The sequence below is a fragment of the Sarcophilus harrisii genome, chromosome 2 (assembly GCF_902635505.1).
Source record: "Sarcophilus harrisii chromosome 2, mSarHar1.11, whole genome shotgun sequence".
Taxonomy (NCBI): Eukaryota; Metazoa; Chordata; class Mammalia; order Dasyuromorphia; family Dasyuridae; genus Sarcophilus; species Sarcophilus harrisii.
In genome coordinates, this window is record NC_045427.1 from 500,134,252 (window position 1) to 500,150,026 (window position 15,775).

Sequence of the window (15,775 nt, forward strand, 5' to 3'; positions counted from 1 at the left end):
ATGTCTCAGTTATAAACTTCAAAGTGCTAAAAAAAATCACATCTAAATGACCCAATGAACTACAATATCCAGTAGCCATACTACCTCACTAATGTCCTCTAAGCATATTTTTCTGAGAGTCAGTTCTTTATCTAGTTCTGAAAAACCAGATAGTCTCTCTCAACATTTGATCTAAGATACTATTTCTTCACAAGTGGATTTTTTTTTCAGTTCTTGACACTAATGATATTTCTTTTTTCCTTTCAATGACTAAATTTAACATTAAAAAGAAGCTATATCTTCCATCTGCCATAAATGGAACAGGAAGAAAGAAGGAGATTGAAGATAAATGGAAGTTTTCCTTGAAGAATAAAAGAAAAGAACTGGGAGAGTGGGTTTTATCAAATACCCAGAGACTTCAGGAAATATCAAGAACTATTTGGTTAGCACACATTACAATGATAAATATTGCAAAAAGACTGTTTTGAGACAAATTATTATTTATATACTAATATGAGTTACTAGGAATAATGTGGCAGAATAATTCCATGAAGAACTTAATAAGACCTCCAAATCAGCAAAAGCAATAATAGTTGGAGGCTTCAAATCAAAGTTAGAGAAAAGTAAAAATGTGAAAAAATGGGGGAAAAGAAATGAGAGACGTCAACAAATTATATTATACAGAGATATTTAGTTGAAATATCATGAATACTTTCTTTAAAAATAAAACAACTATTAGGCACTGGACATGATGAGCATAAAATAACAATATAAAGAGTAAAACTCTTACATTTTAAGACAAGAAGAAACATGTTATTAACATAGAAATAATCCTGGAATCATAGACAGTCAGACCATGGACTGACTTGTCAGATTTAACATCATAATTTGTAATTTACATAAACAATAATAAGAAAAATATATGGTGCACAATGAAAATTATTTAATCTAAATTAAGATGATTGAAAATGAAAAGTGGTAAATGACCATAGAAATGATATCAACACTGACTACTTTATTTTATCCAGAAATTTAACCCATTTAAATTAATCTTTACAACAAGGAGATGAAAAGAGCCCAGAAAATATCTTAGTTAGGAAACAATGGGCTTACATACCACATGGAAGGAGAGGATTCAACAAAGGCAAGACTAAATTAGAATATTAACTCGTCTGTAAAATCTTAATAAGAAAACCATACATGATTATGAATGGTATCAAGTAATAAAATCAAGAAGAGCAATGGTCTCAATAGCAAACATCAAAAAGCCTCAAAAATTAACTTGAATCAACTCAGCAAAGTTTATGAAGTAATCACGTAGTCAAAATAATTGCCCTACCCTAGACAAATTTCTGTCCCCAACATATTTCTATATAAAGAATAAAAAGTCTTTACCTCTTTCGCACTGAGGTCCTGTGAAACCATATGTACAAGCACAGCGATTGGGCGCCACACATCTACCTCCATTAAGACAACCACTCTCACAGACAGCTGTAATACAGGGAGAAAAATAAGAGAGAAAAAAATTAGATGCCATTAAAATATCATTCTTAACAACTACTAAAAAAGCAAAATTTCACTAAGATTTTTGGGACAACCTGATTTAGCCTATTCAAAAGCTTTCTATGTGGTTGTGAGAATGACACTATTTCCACTGACCTCCATTTCCTCCTCTAAAATGTAGGAATTGGAATAAATGATTTTTAAGGTTTCTTTTAGTTTCTAAGTACATGACTTGTTTTCTATCAGCCTGAGAAAACTACAAACAAGGCTACTTGTGGCTGCTCACTTCAGCAAGACAAAAAAAATGTGTTCACAACTGGGACTTCCTTCCCTAAGCTAAGACAAAGATCCAAACTGCCTGCAGATTTGTCTGCCTCTTTAGCAAGCAGGATGAACAGCATAAAGATAAAAGTCATATATAAAACCAAAGTCAAAATACCACCTAAGAGAGTTTAAAGAAGCTAGATCCTTGGAAAGAAGAGTGTACTTGAGCACAACAAAATCAGGAAGGTCACTCAAAAGAATATGGCTACTAACAAGGGGTTTTTCAAAGACCCATGTTGTACCATCTAAAATGTAAGGTGATTCAGAGATATAATTGATATAAATGCACTTAAAGCAATGTATAAATGTCAAAAGTGTACTAAGTGAAGTTGATTCATAGTTCATATTCCATCTTCCAATTAATTAATGGATGATTAATCCAAAAAAAAAAAAAAGAAATCAGAAATGCTATTTCATCACAGAAGTTAGTTAGATAAATACATCTAAAGATTACAGAGTCTGCAGTTGAATACTTAATAATTTAGGAATGCCTAAATTTTAACAATGAAGTTAGAAAACAATTCACAGACACATATAACTTAAGAGCTGGCAAAGATCTTACAGATCATCTAATTAACAATTCATTTTACAGAATAAGAATAAGAAAAGGCCCACTGAAGTTAAGTGTAATTCTATCCTTCCTGACTTCCTTCAAGTTCCAGCTAAAATTCTATCATCTATAAGAAATTTTCCCAATCTCTCTTAATGTTAGTTCTTTCCCTCTGTGATTATCTGCAATTTATCCTGCATATAGCTTGTTTGTACATAATTGTCTGTATGTTCTAGACCATGAGCTGCTTGAGAGCAAAGATTTCCTTTTGCCTTTCTGTGTATCTCCATAGATTACCACAGTGTATGACATATAATAGGCATTCAATAAATATCTCCTAAGTACCTTACTGATTTTCCCAAGGTCATGAAGAAATTCAGTGGTCGAGTTAGTTTTTGCTCAATGCTCAAGGGCTTTTTATAAATATTTCCCAAACCATCAGAACCCATCTAATTGACACCCAAGATAAATCTTATTAACTATACATGTCCAAATGCTACTCAGAAACTAGATTCTTACAATATGAATTTAATGTAAAGTTACTTACGTTGTCCACAATGTGTTCCCGTATATCCTTTCTGGCACAAACAATGATCATCACTACAGCTACCTCCATTCATACACCGGATGTTACAGTGTTGTACTTTAAAAAAAAAAAAAAACAGAAATTTTTAAAACTTAGCTAAGCACTCTGAGTATCTCATTAAAGACTTTCAGTAAGTAACTTCTAAAGAAGAAAGAAGCATCTGTCAGTATTCCCATGCTTATTACATTCAGGAGAAAATTAGAGATGATAAACACAGTTTAGCATGATTCATATTCTACCAATAAGTTATGACTTTCACCTTTTTAACAGATTTCTAATTTTTATTAAATGATCAGGATCCATTTTCATATGTTGAGGATAATTTTCCAGAGAATACTGATTAGGGATTAGGAATAAAGACTCAGTATCTACCATTCAGTCCCAGGAAGGTCTGAGTAGTTCCTCTGATACTTATTAAGTGATTTCCCTGCCTAATGAAGGCTAGCTGATCACTAAAATGTCAAGCAAGATCATAGGCAGTAACAAAAAAGTACATCTTGAGCAGCCAGGAAGGTTAGAGCTATTTTTAAAAATAATGTTCTATCAGTTAAGAATTAGGTACCAGTAAAAAGAATGGAACACTATGATCTGAGTAGAATTACAACAGTAAATGATCTAAAGGGCAATGGGAAGATTCAAGTTAGGAATGAGTAAATATGCTGTAACACTAATGATGACATAAGAGAACTGTTGGAAAAAATATCACCTACTAAATAATAATCATCATCATAGCCAACATTAATATAGCTCTTACTATGTGCTAGACCCTCTGTTAAGCACTTTACAATTATTATCTCTGCCAATTGTCCTGGAAAGTAAGTGTTATTATTTACTCATTTTATGGATGAAGAAACTGAGGCTGACTTGCCATAGTTAGTTAAGTGTCTAAGGTAAGACTTGAATTCAGGTTTTCCAGTCTCCAGTTTCACCATTTAGCTGCCCTAAATTTTCTACTTAGAAACTAGATACTAGTTACAACAGTATCAAAAAGGGAAACAGGCCAGACAAATAGCAAGTCTGAGAAACAACAGTTGGATGGTCAAAGTCATGAAATGACTTTGAAATAAAGTCATGGAATAAAGTCATGAAATGACTTTGAAATAATAGCCATGAAATGGTCTAAAGGAAGGATTCCAGTGTATTATGTGACAAATATTCCAGACAGGATTTATATATTTAAAACAACCAAAACCAAATATATTACAGAGAGACAACAATCCCACAAAATGAGAAAGCATGAACAGGCTGTGACTTTCAACAGTGGTGGAAGCACTCATACTAGTAAGATGACAAGCCCATCAAAGAATTCATATAAAGTAAAGTTAAAAGATTTAGACTAAAATATTTACTTAAAAAAACTGAATAGAAAATCCAAGAGACTGGAAAAATCAAAGAGAAATGGGAATATCTTTAATGAAAAAATTGCTTATTTAATTTCTGCATCAATTAGCCTTCAAAGCTAACCCCTTATTCCAAATCTAAAGTGTGACAGGCAGTACATTGGCCCTGAAGTCAGGAAAGTCTCTTTTCAGATCCCACGATTTCTACTTTCTAATTAATGTGATCAAAAGGAGATCATTTAACTTCTCTGATGCTCATCTTCATCTGTGAAATGGAAATATTCTGTACCTCTCAATATTACTGTAAATTGCTTACAAATCTTAAGGCATAATATAAATGTCAGTTTTTATTTTTAATGAATTGAGTAAAACTCTCAGAGCTTGCTTCCTCCCTTGTAAGGAGGTTATTCATAAGGTTATTACTTTATAAGAGTAATAACATTTATACTATCTACTCCCCAAAAATGTGTTATAAGGAAATCATACTGTAAACATAGGACATACTCTCTTCTCTGGGTTTTCTGACACTAATTCTTCTGAGTATCCTTTCTATCAGTTTGATTGCTTCTTTTCTGTCTCTATAGCTAGATATCATCCATACTCTAAGCCCATCCTCAAATGTGGTTTCTCCAATACTCTCCAATCCCTTTTTTCTTCTTCTCCCTCTCCCTATTTCTTCCTTCCTCCTTCCTTCTCTCTCTCTCTCTCTCTCTCTCTCTCTCTCTCTCTCTCTCTCCCCCCCCCCCTCTCTCTCTCTCTCTCTCTCTCTCTCTCTCTCTCTCTCTCTCTCTCTCTCTCTCTCTCTCTTTCTTCCCTCTTCTCTCCTCTCCTCTCCTCTCTCTCCTCTTCTCTCTCTCTCTCTCTCTCTCTCTCTCTCTCTCTCTCTCTCTCTTCATAATCTCTTCAGCTCTCTTGAATTTCATTATCATTTTTATGCAGATAGATTCATACATCTACATAGCCAGTCCCAGATTCTCTCTTGAGTTCCATTCCTATATCAATCGCTCCTAGACATTTCTAACTAGATGTCCCACAGACACCTCAAATCTAACAGGTTCAAAATAAAACTCATTTTTTTCCCCAAAACACACCTCTCTTTCCTACTTTCCTCTTTTGCTAACAGCATCACCATTCTTTCACTCTTATGACTGTAACATAAAAACTTTCCTCCATTCCTCATTCTACATTCTACATTATTCCCCCTCCTGCACATTACAATCTAGCCAAACTTGCTCTCCTTCTGTTCTTCAAACCTGGCATTCTATTTCACTGCACTCTCTCATGCTTGGAATATACTCCTTCCTCACCTCTGCCTTACTTAAGTTCTCACTTCACTTCCTTCAAGATGCAACTCAAGAATCACATTCTATGCATCAACTTCCTTTATGTCCTAAATTACTTATGCCTTCTTATCCTAAATACCTTGTATTTATTCTGTATATGTTTATTTTGTAATCCCTGGCACACAGTGAGTACTTAATAAATGGCAGACTGACCACATATACTTCGAGACATGCTGTCTCTATAGAAGGCAAGATTCTTGAGTAGGGACTACTTCATTACTATATCTTTGTATTTCCCAGTCCCTTACCCAATGTCTGGCACACAGTAGGTACTTAATAAATGCTTGTTTACCTATTGATTGACATAAAAAAATGAAGGGCATGTGCCAAAAAAAAGTCTATAAATTTTAAGAGAAAAAAAAAATATATATATATATACACACACACTAGTCCACTAGCTTCTCAAGGAAATGCACATTCCCTTACATGAAAACAGTTAGACAAATTACATGAAATTCAAGAAATGATCTGTCATCTTAAACTCTGAAGATTATTTAGTTGGTCTTAAAATAATTTGCCTATTGTTGTATTTTAATTCCATTAGCTAATGCTATTTGAGGCTGAAGTCAAAGATTGTGCTGAAAGATAAAGTCTAAGAAATTTTGACTTGCGGCCTGAGTGTGGCCATGGTCCTAAATCACAATAGAAGCTATTGAATCATTTTGTACCTTAATTTCTTCAAGTATAAAGTAAATTATCAATCCCTTTTTTCCATAACACTATTATAGAGTTCAAACCCCCTGGGAAAATGATTTAATTGTATTATTAAATTTAGGTTGCTAAGATTATATTAAAATTCCTCAACCTAAAATACCTTTTAACTATGAAAATGTGTACAAGTATACAAGAATAACGATTTGGTGAAAAGGTTGGATACTATCCTAAGTAGGTCAGGAAAAGGTGTATAGTTACTTTAAATTTGTAGTTAAACTTAGCTTCATACAATCTTAGAAAAACAGAGGGGATTAGGAAAAGCATAGGAAATGATGTCATCTGTCAAGCAGCATAGGAACTTAAAACCACAAACTGATTTCAATTAAAGTAAGTCATGCCAAGAGCTAATTTCCATTCCCACATGAGCACCAAAGCCATTTAACTACTTTGAGATAAAAAGGCTAACAGTAGTTAAATAGTGATTTTTATATTATTTGTTCAAGTTGAAGACAGAATAGATTCATTCTCTTTTTCTTGAGAATAAAAGTTACCTGTAAATGTAATTCTAGCTTACCAGCAAAGTTTCCATGATATTTTTTTACTTCTTTTATAAAGAAAATACTACTTTATCCTCTTAAAAAATAAGTCTTTTGTGATATGAAATAACTATTATTCCAATGATCCATACATATCAATGAACTCTGTCCCCTGGCACAATACAGCAAGTTCACCAATATAGTATAGGACCTTAATTACCACTTAGTTGCATATACAATTGTAACTGTAATTGGCTTCAAGACTTAGAATTCTAGAAAAATAACATTTCAATTTCAATGTTTTATCTTGTTTAACAAAGACTGAGGTCTCTCTAGCTTTTTAATAACAGTGCAAAGAACCTCTACCAGACAATGATGAAGGTGAGCAACCAGGTTCCTAGCATAAAAAGGAAACGGTTAAAAAGAATACATGTGTGATTTGATTTCATTTTGGACACACTCCTACAATCGATCCACACCCTAAATTTACACTGATTTGAACAAGAGTTCCAGATGCAGACCAATTATAGAACCAGGCCCTAAGTCTGTCGAAACAGCTGACCTAAAATTAATACCCTGAAACATGGACAGAGTTTGGATTCATATATAAGGATTCTATTTACTTCATTGGAACCTCCACATACTCCAAGTCAGAATACATCCCTAAATTCAACTCACATCAAGGTTTTGCCAGAAACTGAAAATGCCAAGAAACTCAAAGTTAGCAATCAAAACTTCAGTATGTACAGACAGTCTCCAACTTACAAATGTGTTGTGTTCCAAAAGTTCATTTGTAAGTTAGTTGTTTGGAACCTGAAACACTTTAGGGGGTGGGGGACTGGGTGAGAAACAAGCAAGGTCTGTAGCAATGAACAGAAAGGAAAGAATCAGAAAGAAGGTTGCCTTATTACTTGTTATGAATGTCTTAAGTAACTAATCTATGAGACTGTTCTTGTCCAGCTGTTTCAGTTGTATTCAAATTTCCAATGACTCCATTTGGGGTTTTCTTGGCAGAGAAACTGGAGTGTTTTACCATTTCCTTTTCTAGATCATTATACAGATGAGGAAACTGAGGCAAACCCAGAGTCAAATAGCTAGTATCTTGAGACCAGATTGAACTCAGAAATATGATCCTTCCTGACTCCAGGCCTGGCAATTCTATCCACTGTGACATTGGTTGCTCTAGCCCATTGAGAAACCAAGCTCAAAGTAAGGTGGCTTTTGGAAAGTGTTGTATCGAGTAATCTAAAATGGCTTTAAAGTAATATGGTTCAGAATACTCTTCCCTACACAGAATATAGCCAGCAATTTTCTACAGCCAAATGCATTCATTCAAGAAGGTCAACATGTACTTCACAAGAAAAATCACATGTTGGTAAGAAAAAAAGAAATATTCTTCAGATACAATCATCCTAATGCTATTAAGGATACTGGATGGGGCTAGACCTGTGATTTCATTCCTCAGGGAAGAAATTCCTTCTACCAACATGCAAGTCAATTGTTGTTGTTGTTGTTATTGTTGACTTCTCTACAACTGAGTTTTAGAGAGTTGCCAAGAACATGGAGAACGAGTTACCCAAATACACATAGCCAGAATGTGTCAGAGACACAACTTAAAACTGGTACCTCTAGTGTTCAAGGCCAGATCTCCATTCACTTCATCATGGTCTTACTCTGAATCAAAGGCTTAAGGAGAACCAAGTCAAGAAGGAGGGAGCCAATCAAAGGAAGAAGAGAAATGCAAGAATACTATTGGTGTGTCTGTAGTTCAAGTAAAGGCTTTCTTTGAGCTGCATCAAACCTGGAATAATTCTAAGGACCCAAGACCTGCCATTAGCTTGGCAGTCACAGAGCTGGCTGAAGGAACATTAGAAGCAATTTGCAAATAAGCATGTGTGTTCCTGGCATGTTAAGTTTAACGTAAGCCCTAGGAAAACCACAGACAGACAAATTAAACAGCTAGACTAAGTTACTACATGACTCCACTGAACACCTGAGACAACAGTTCTCCAGGGGCAGAAGTCATTACAGGATAAAAACCATTTTCATTTGGACAAGACACTTGGGGGAACAAATGAGAGAAGACAAGTTCCAGTTAGGATGAATTCATATAAAATGTTCTGTGCTGTCCAAAGCATCTTTTAAAAAAGAAAGAAAGAAAACAGACATGGAGAGGTTCCAGAGAGATGGACAATTTAAATGACCTCAAAGAAGAAAAGTCTTATTTATTCATGAGGATAGAATTTTAAATGTGGACTGGACTCCCCAGCCTGCCTTCATCCAAGGCTGAGAAGGGGTTATACTCCCCATTCCTTTCTGCCAATCTGCACCCTGCGGGCTCAGATCAAAACTGACCTTTTCTATAAAGCTTTTCCTGATTAACCCCAGCCCACAAGGAACTCCCTAAACTCCGGATTCCCTCTGAAATTTTCACCACGCTATCTTTCACTTACAAGTATAGAATTACTCTCATTTGCCTCAAGGGTAGGAACCACATCTTCTATTCCTATTTAAATCTCCATGGTTCCTGGCATGGTGCTGGAAATGGAGAAGTTCTCAAAGGATTTATTGATTTAAATCCAATCAAACTGAAAGTCATAGAAGTTTGTAAAATGGTAGAAAAGGAGGACAGGGTGAAAAGAGGCTTGGTAGAGCCCAAAATATTAAGAGATATTCCTTGAAACCCAGAAAAAGTATTTAGTACTAATAAAGGTAAGCATGATTTTATATAAATTTTTATGGGATTTGTTTACCCTCTGGAGATGGTAAAGGCTGAAAATATAAATAGTCAGGAAGAGTTTAGATGAATTCATGCTTTGACTTATAGGATCTCTCAAGTGAATCTTTTTCTAATTCATAACTATCCTCAATCTACCAATTACACTGGCTCCTTCCTTCTTCTTCTTAATGATCTATATGAAAAATCTTATTAATAATCTAAGTAATAATGCCCATAATTTTTTTGTCTTGTAAAGCAAGTCACCATAAGATTTTCAATGTGTATTTTTTTTAAATCAGACATCTATATAAACTTGCTACTCTTCACAGATTCACTGGGATTTACTGGGATCTCTTTTTAATGTGAAGCCTTATTGACATAAGAGAACACTATCATTATCAGCTAAGAGTGGCTCCTATCTCAGAGCTTCTTTAAATCCTTCTCTAAACATCTATTTCAATATCTTCCTTTCCCAAGTCACTCCCCTTCTCAAGGCTGCCTGCTAGAATTGGACCTATCCTATAATGATCCTTAAAACTACAGTAAATCTTATCTATGCCTATATTTTGAAAATAAAAAGCTAAAAAAAATGGTAACTGACCTCTATATCTTGGGATTTTTACTCTTGATAACTTTGAGAAATAAGATGATTCCACTAATACTGGGTACTCCTTTCCTGTAAGCAGACTACATTTTCATTCTGTGTAAATATTGGTTATATTTTTCCACAAATCCTCTACAAAAATTATACCAACCTTTGTGGGAATCTTCTTATTTTGGGGGAATATAAGAGTACCACCCAGGCTACTATCTGTTTTGTCTCACTTTGTGTCAAATAACTGGTTCTTCTTTTCATCTACAATCTTGATGGTGTATTCAAAAATTACTACTTTCTTAAAAGTTCTGTTCATATCTTTTTGTTTTTATACCACCTCTATTTCCAGATACAGTACTAATTCGCACATACCCCTAAAGGAGCCTTCCTTGTAACAAAGAAATCAGTTAAGTAAAAGCAACCAACAGAGGAATGAATCAAGGCTGATATTCACAACATCTCTCCTACCCTTTCTCTCTGCACACAAAGTTCCCATCTCAGTTCAGGCACCCATCACCTCTCACCTATGTTATTGCAACAGTCTCTTAATTGGCCTCCTAGCCCCAAATCTCTCACCACTGCAGTCCATTTTACACACCGCTGCCAAAGTAATTTTCCTTAAGTACAGATCTGACCACGTGACTCCCCTCCTCAACCAACTCCAGTGGCTTCCTATTGCATTATATATTCCTATAAATCTGTTTAGTTTTTAAAGCCCTGCAGATCCTAGCTCCCACCTCTCTTCCAGCTTCTTGCATGTTATTTTCTCCACACTCTGTGACTAAGTCAACTTGGCCCTCTCTTTCCTCCTCATCCATGACATTGAATCCCTTCTCCATATATCATGCATCTCCATGCAAATATTACCCATATCTTTATACTTGTGCTATATATATTGTATATGTACTTGTTGTCTATCCCTATCAGAATGTAAAGTCAGTGTGACTAGAGATTACCTCATTCTTTGTACCTATATCCCCAATACCTAGCACAGTACCTGACTTAATTACTGATTGATAGAGTTCATGCTACTTGTATGGAGTATCACTGGTGACATGCTATAGCCTCCTTGTACCCATCACCTGCTTTTTGAGTTTTCTGTAATTTTTTATTTCTTTTCATTTCATTTCATCTAGTATAGTTTTGTTTTATTATTCCTTGACATACCTATTTTAAGGAAAATACTAAGTGTTGAAAGGAGACTGACTTACAGCAGGTAACAAATATGTTTACTCAGAGCATATTATAATTATTGTATACAGTGCAATACAGTAGATAGCGCTATCCTTCAGATGGGACTCTAGCTCTTTTTATAATTAGTAACTGATTTCTATGTTGTTCTGTGTTAAGACAGCTAAGTAGTACAGTTCATTGTGTGTTCCATGGACTTGGGAATCAGAAAGACCTAAGTTCAAATCCTACCTTAAGACACTTATTAGTCGTAAGACCCTGGGCAAGTCACTTACTCTAGAGTTTCCTCAACTAAAAAATGGGAATTCTAAGAACACCAATTCACAGATTTGTTGTGAAGATCAAATTAGGAAAAAACATTTGCAAATGCTGGCAATTATCTCAATTAGAGGAACCATAAGTGGGACATTACTTATACCACAGCTTCTTCAATACCAGTGGTCTTCACAAATGTATATCATTGCATATTTCTAGAATACTGTAAAAGCATCAAATAAATTATGGTCTTAACCAATTAAATATCGAAAAGAAAAGAAATAATTTCATGACTTATAAAAAGTAAGCCACATGCATAATAATTTAAAATGCTCTAAGCCCTATAAAATGAACATAAATATACTATATTAATTGATTAAATTTTTAAACATTGAATATTGAATATATGAATGAGACCTTTATAAAAACTAACAAAGTAGCCACATTCACAATGCACTGAATGATATAAAATGATATTTAATTGACAACTTTGTTTTCTTCATAACATTCAGAAGGATTTCAATAATTTGAATATCACAAGTCTCTTTTTTAAAAAAAGATGTTTAAGGAAATGAGAACTGATGTCTTGAACATACTAAATACCCAATAAATATTTGTTGAATGAATTAAAACCTTCTTTTATTTTTAATAAATTTCCTTACATTAGAGACACTCAAAATCATTTCCACTTGTCTTCAAGTAATGCTTCATGTATAGGATCATCTTTTCTTAAAAAAAAAATTCTTTCAAAAATTAAGAAGAATTGAAATTCAGGGGCAGCCAAGTGTCCCAGTGGATTGAGCACTAGCCCTGAAGTCAGGAGGACCCAAGTTCAAATCTGATCTCAGACACTTAACACTTCCTAGCTGTGAGACCCTGGGCAAGTCACTTAAACCCCAATTGTCTCAGGAAAAAAAAAGAATTGAAATTCAAAGTCATTCAAACAGTAATGGAAAGGTATATTGTAAAATGCACCATATTACTAGAGAATCAGATGGGACATATAGTATAAAGGGATACCTTTATAGAGATGTAAAACTGAATAAAAAAGTGGCCCAATAATGAAAGAAGAGGTCTGTATCTATTCACATCTTCCCACAGGAATATCTATATAGTGTCAGCAATGGTTGGAAAACTATATACCATCTGTTTTGATATGACTCTTAAGTAAAAAATGACTTTTATATTTTAAAATGAAGTTTTATTTTGATTAGAAATACAAAAGTCATTTTTAGCTTAAAGGCATAATGAACGTAGGGGGGCAGCAGGAGCTTAGAAGGGCAGAATTTGGCTCTGCTGCTATAGTCTGCCAATTTCCTGCTCTACTTTGGAGCAAGGACCTCCACTAGTGAATGGATTTAAAAGGGATTTAAGGGAAGATGATATGGATAAAGAGTATATAAACAAGAAGGTATGAATGAAGGTGTGAATGTTGCATCCTCTTAGAGGACATATCCACATCAGTGAGATCACATACTCATGAAAGAATCTAATACATTTAAAAGATTCACTCTAGACTTTGGCTGTGACAATATAGAGAAAAGGAATCTCTTCCAATTTTCTCCTACCCAAGTAACATCAAGGGTTATTTTTAAAGGAAAAAAAAAGTCACTAAAAAGCAATCCAGGGGATGAGTATAGTAGAGAAAAGGAGCAATTGTTGCTAGCAGTATGAAAGAGGTAATTATGGGCTCACTATATAGCTATAAACTTTCTGTCTTTTCCCAGCACCAGCTAGGAAGTAATCTTCTTCTCCCTGAGTCACTTGCCTATCACTCTGCTTTGGGAAAACTAGAAAGTGAAGATAAAGAATACCACATGATGGTAGTCCTTTTGGAACCAAAAACTGAGTGGCGGCTCAGCAGCAAAAAAGCTGTATTGTCTAGTACTTCCCTGCAAATCACCCCCAAAAACTGTTTGAATTATTCATTGTCTTATATTCCTATGATAAAATGGAGTCTTTATTGTCTCTAAATACATTTTTATTATCATTAAATAACTTGATCTCGAATCTCAGTCTCCCAGCGGGAAAGGCTTATACACTTATGCCAAAAGTGCAGGGCAGGGCAGATAAAAAGCTGTTCCAAGTGTATAGGAAAATAGAAAAACTGACTGTTCAAATGAGAGAAAAAATAAAGCAAGCAGATGAAAAGCCAAAAGCTAATATGGAAGTTAAGCCACATAAAGGAATTACTGTATCATTTTATATCCTATGCTATCATGTGCATAACACTCACTTGATCTTGAGCCACAGGAAGGAGATATCTGTCCAGTTGGGCAAGTACACATGTTTGGCCTTGAACAAAATCCATCTCCACAGGAATGCCGACAGATTGCTACAAATGAAGCCAATGGTTCATTAGTAAGTTCATTGAAAGCAATGAAAATACAATAGAGTATAACAGAAAACAACAACCAGCCAATATTCAGTAGACCTGCGTGCTTAGCTAGCTCTACCACTTTCTAGCTACATGAACTTTAGCAAGTCCCAATCTTTCTGAGCCTCAATTTCTTCAAGACTATTGGACAAGATCACTTCTAAGGTTCTCTCCAGCCCTACAATTCTCTTCTCTATACTACAGCTTCTCACACAACTTCCTTACCAATGACGGAGATTCTATGGAATAGACTGTGATAAAGATTAAGCCTATGGGTAGGCAAGGGTAATGAGGAAACTGTTCACCTTGTAGAAATGAATGGATTATTTTGAGCTCCCAATAGACCTTTTGGTCCAATGAACCAAATTGGATCAAAGTCCATTACTGTTTCTGTGACACAAATTAGTGCTTGTGCCTTAAATAAGTAAATTCATCATCAAAATGAGCAATATTAACCTCATCACAGGAATGATCCTGCTCATAAAACTCCAAATCAGTTTGGTAAGAAGAAATTCAGGGAAGATAAGGCTCAAATAGTTGATAATAATCAATGGAAAATATATTAAAAATATGAAAAAAATAACTTCCACACACAGTGGAAGTTAGAATTAATGAAGATTGCATAATTATTATGTAGTAATAATTACAAGTGATTACAGAAATGCCTAAAATACTTATCTAAGTACACTAAAATAATACTATGATATTTTTACACATCAAGAAACCTTTATCAGCATGATACAAATTATTTTGTATACAGTTTGAGCTTATCAAATGAAAAAAATTTATTTTCTTTACAGTTAAGAATTCTGAGATGTTTTTGACTATTTCAGGATGCTAAAAGATATTTTTCCATTTGTAAATTCATGCCTTGCTCTAAAGATTTAAACATGTAACATGAAAGGTTTCAACTATACAAGTTCAAACTTTTTTTACCTTTTTTAGACCATGTACCCCTTGGAAATTCTGGTAAAGCCTATTGACTCTGTCTCAGAACAATGTTTTTTATATAATTCAAGGAAATGCATTTTTAATTAGAACTTAATGAAAATAAAGATGTATTTTTTTCCTATCAAAGTTCATGGATCCCCTGAAATCTGTACATAGGATCCCTTAGGGTTTTGTAGACCTTAGATTAAGAACCCCTAAACTAGATGAAGTCTTAGGTTCCTTCCATCTATAAAATTCCATGATTCATAACTATATATAGTTTATAGCTATATAGTTATATAGGTTTCTATTTAAAATGCTATTTTTAAGAAGGAATTATGGCCAACTTGGAACTATTCCATGGCTCCTCAATCTGAAGTCATTCGTCCTATTGGCATTATCCCTCATTCTTCCTACTATATTTGCTTGATTATTACTTTACTTTCACTACATTAATGTGATTCCTCTCCCTTAAGCAATATTAACAAATACATGGTTATACTATAATAGACTTAGGTAGTTACCAGAAAAGAAAAATTCAGGAAGGCTCCTAAGCGAAGTAATAATGGTATTTCCCCCCCTAAAAAATGTCTACAAGCAATTTTTACAGGCATGCAAAGCATATGCAACTAGCATGCAAATATATTCATGGATCTTCTTATTTCCTTTATGGTCCCTGGAAAAGTCTAAAAATAAAGACAAAATTAACCTATACCCTAGAGCAGATCTAAACCTGGGGAGCAAAGTAGGAAAGGAGGGAGAAAGAGACAGACAGACACCAGAGACAGAAAGAGAGAGAAGGAGGGACAGATGTGGGGAGGAAAGAAAGGGAGAGAGGGAGAGAGGGAGAAAGGAAGAGAGGAAGAGAGAGGAGTAGAAAGAGGGAGAAGAAA

The 15,775-nt window shown here is 34.5% G+C and overlaps 1 protein-coding gene across 2 annotated transcripts in view; it reads right to left on the reverse strand.

The window, feature by feature from the left end:
* Nucleotides 1-15,775, reverse strand: part of FBN1 (fibrillin 1) — a 268,419-nt gene that overhangs the window by 216,403 nt on the left and 36,241 nt on the right. For both annotated transcript variants that reach the window (XM_031955152.1, XM_031955151.1), the window contains exons 3-5: nucleotides 13,812-13,910; nucleotides 2,904-2,999; nucleotides 1,375-1,470 (exon numbers count right to left, since the gene is read on the reverse strand). In XM_031955152.1, coding sequence (XP_031811012.1) covers nucleotides 1,375-1,470; nucleotides 2,904-2,999; nucleotides 13,812-13,910 — 291 coding nt within the window. The remainder of the gene's footprint in view (nucleotides 1-1,374; nucleotides 1,471-2,903; nucleotides 3,000-13,811; nucleotides 13,911-15,775) is intronic.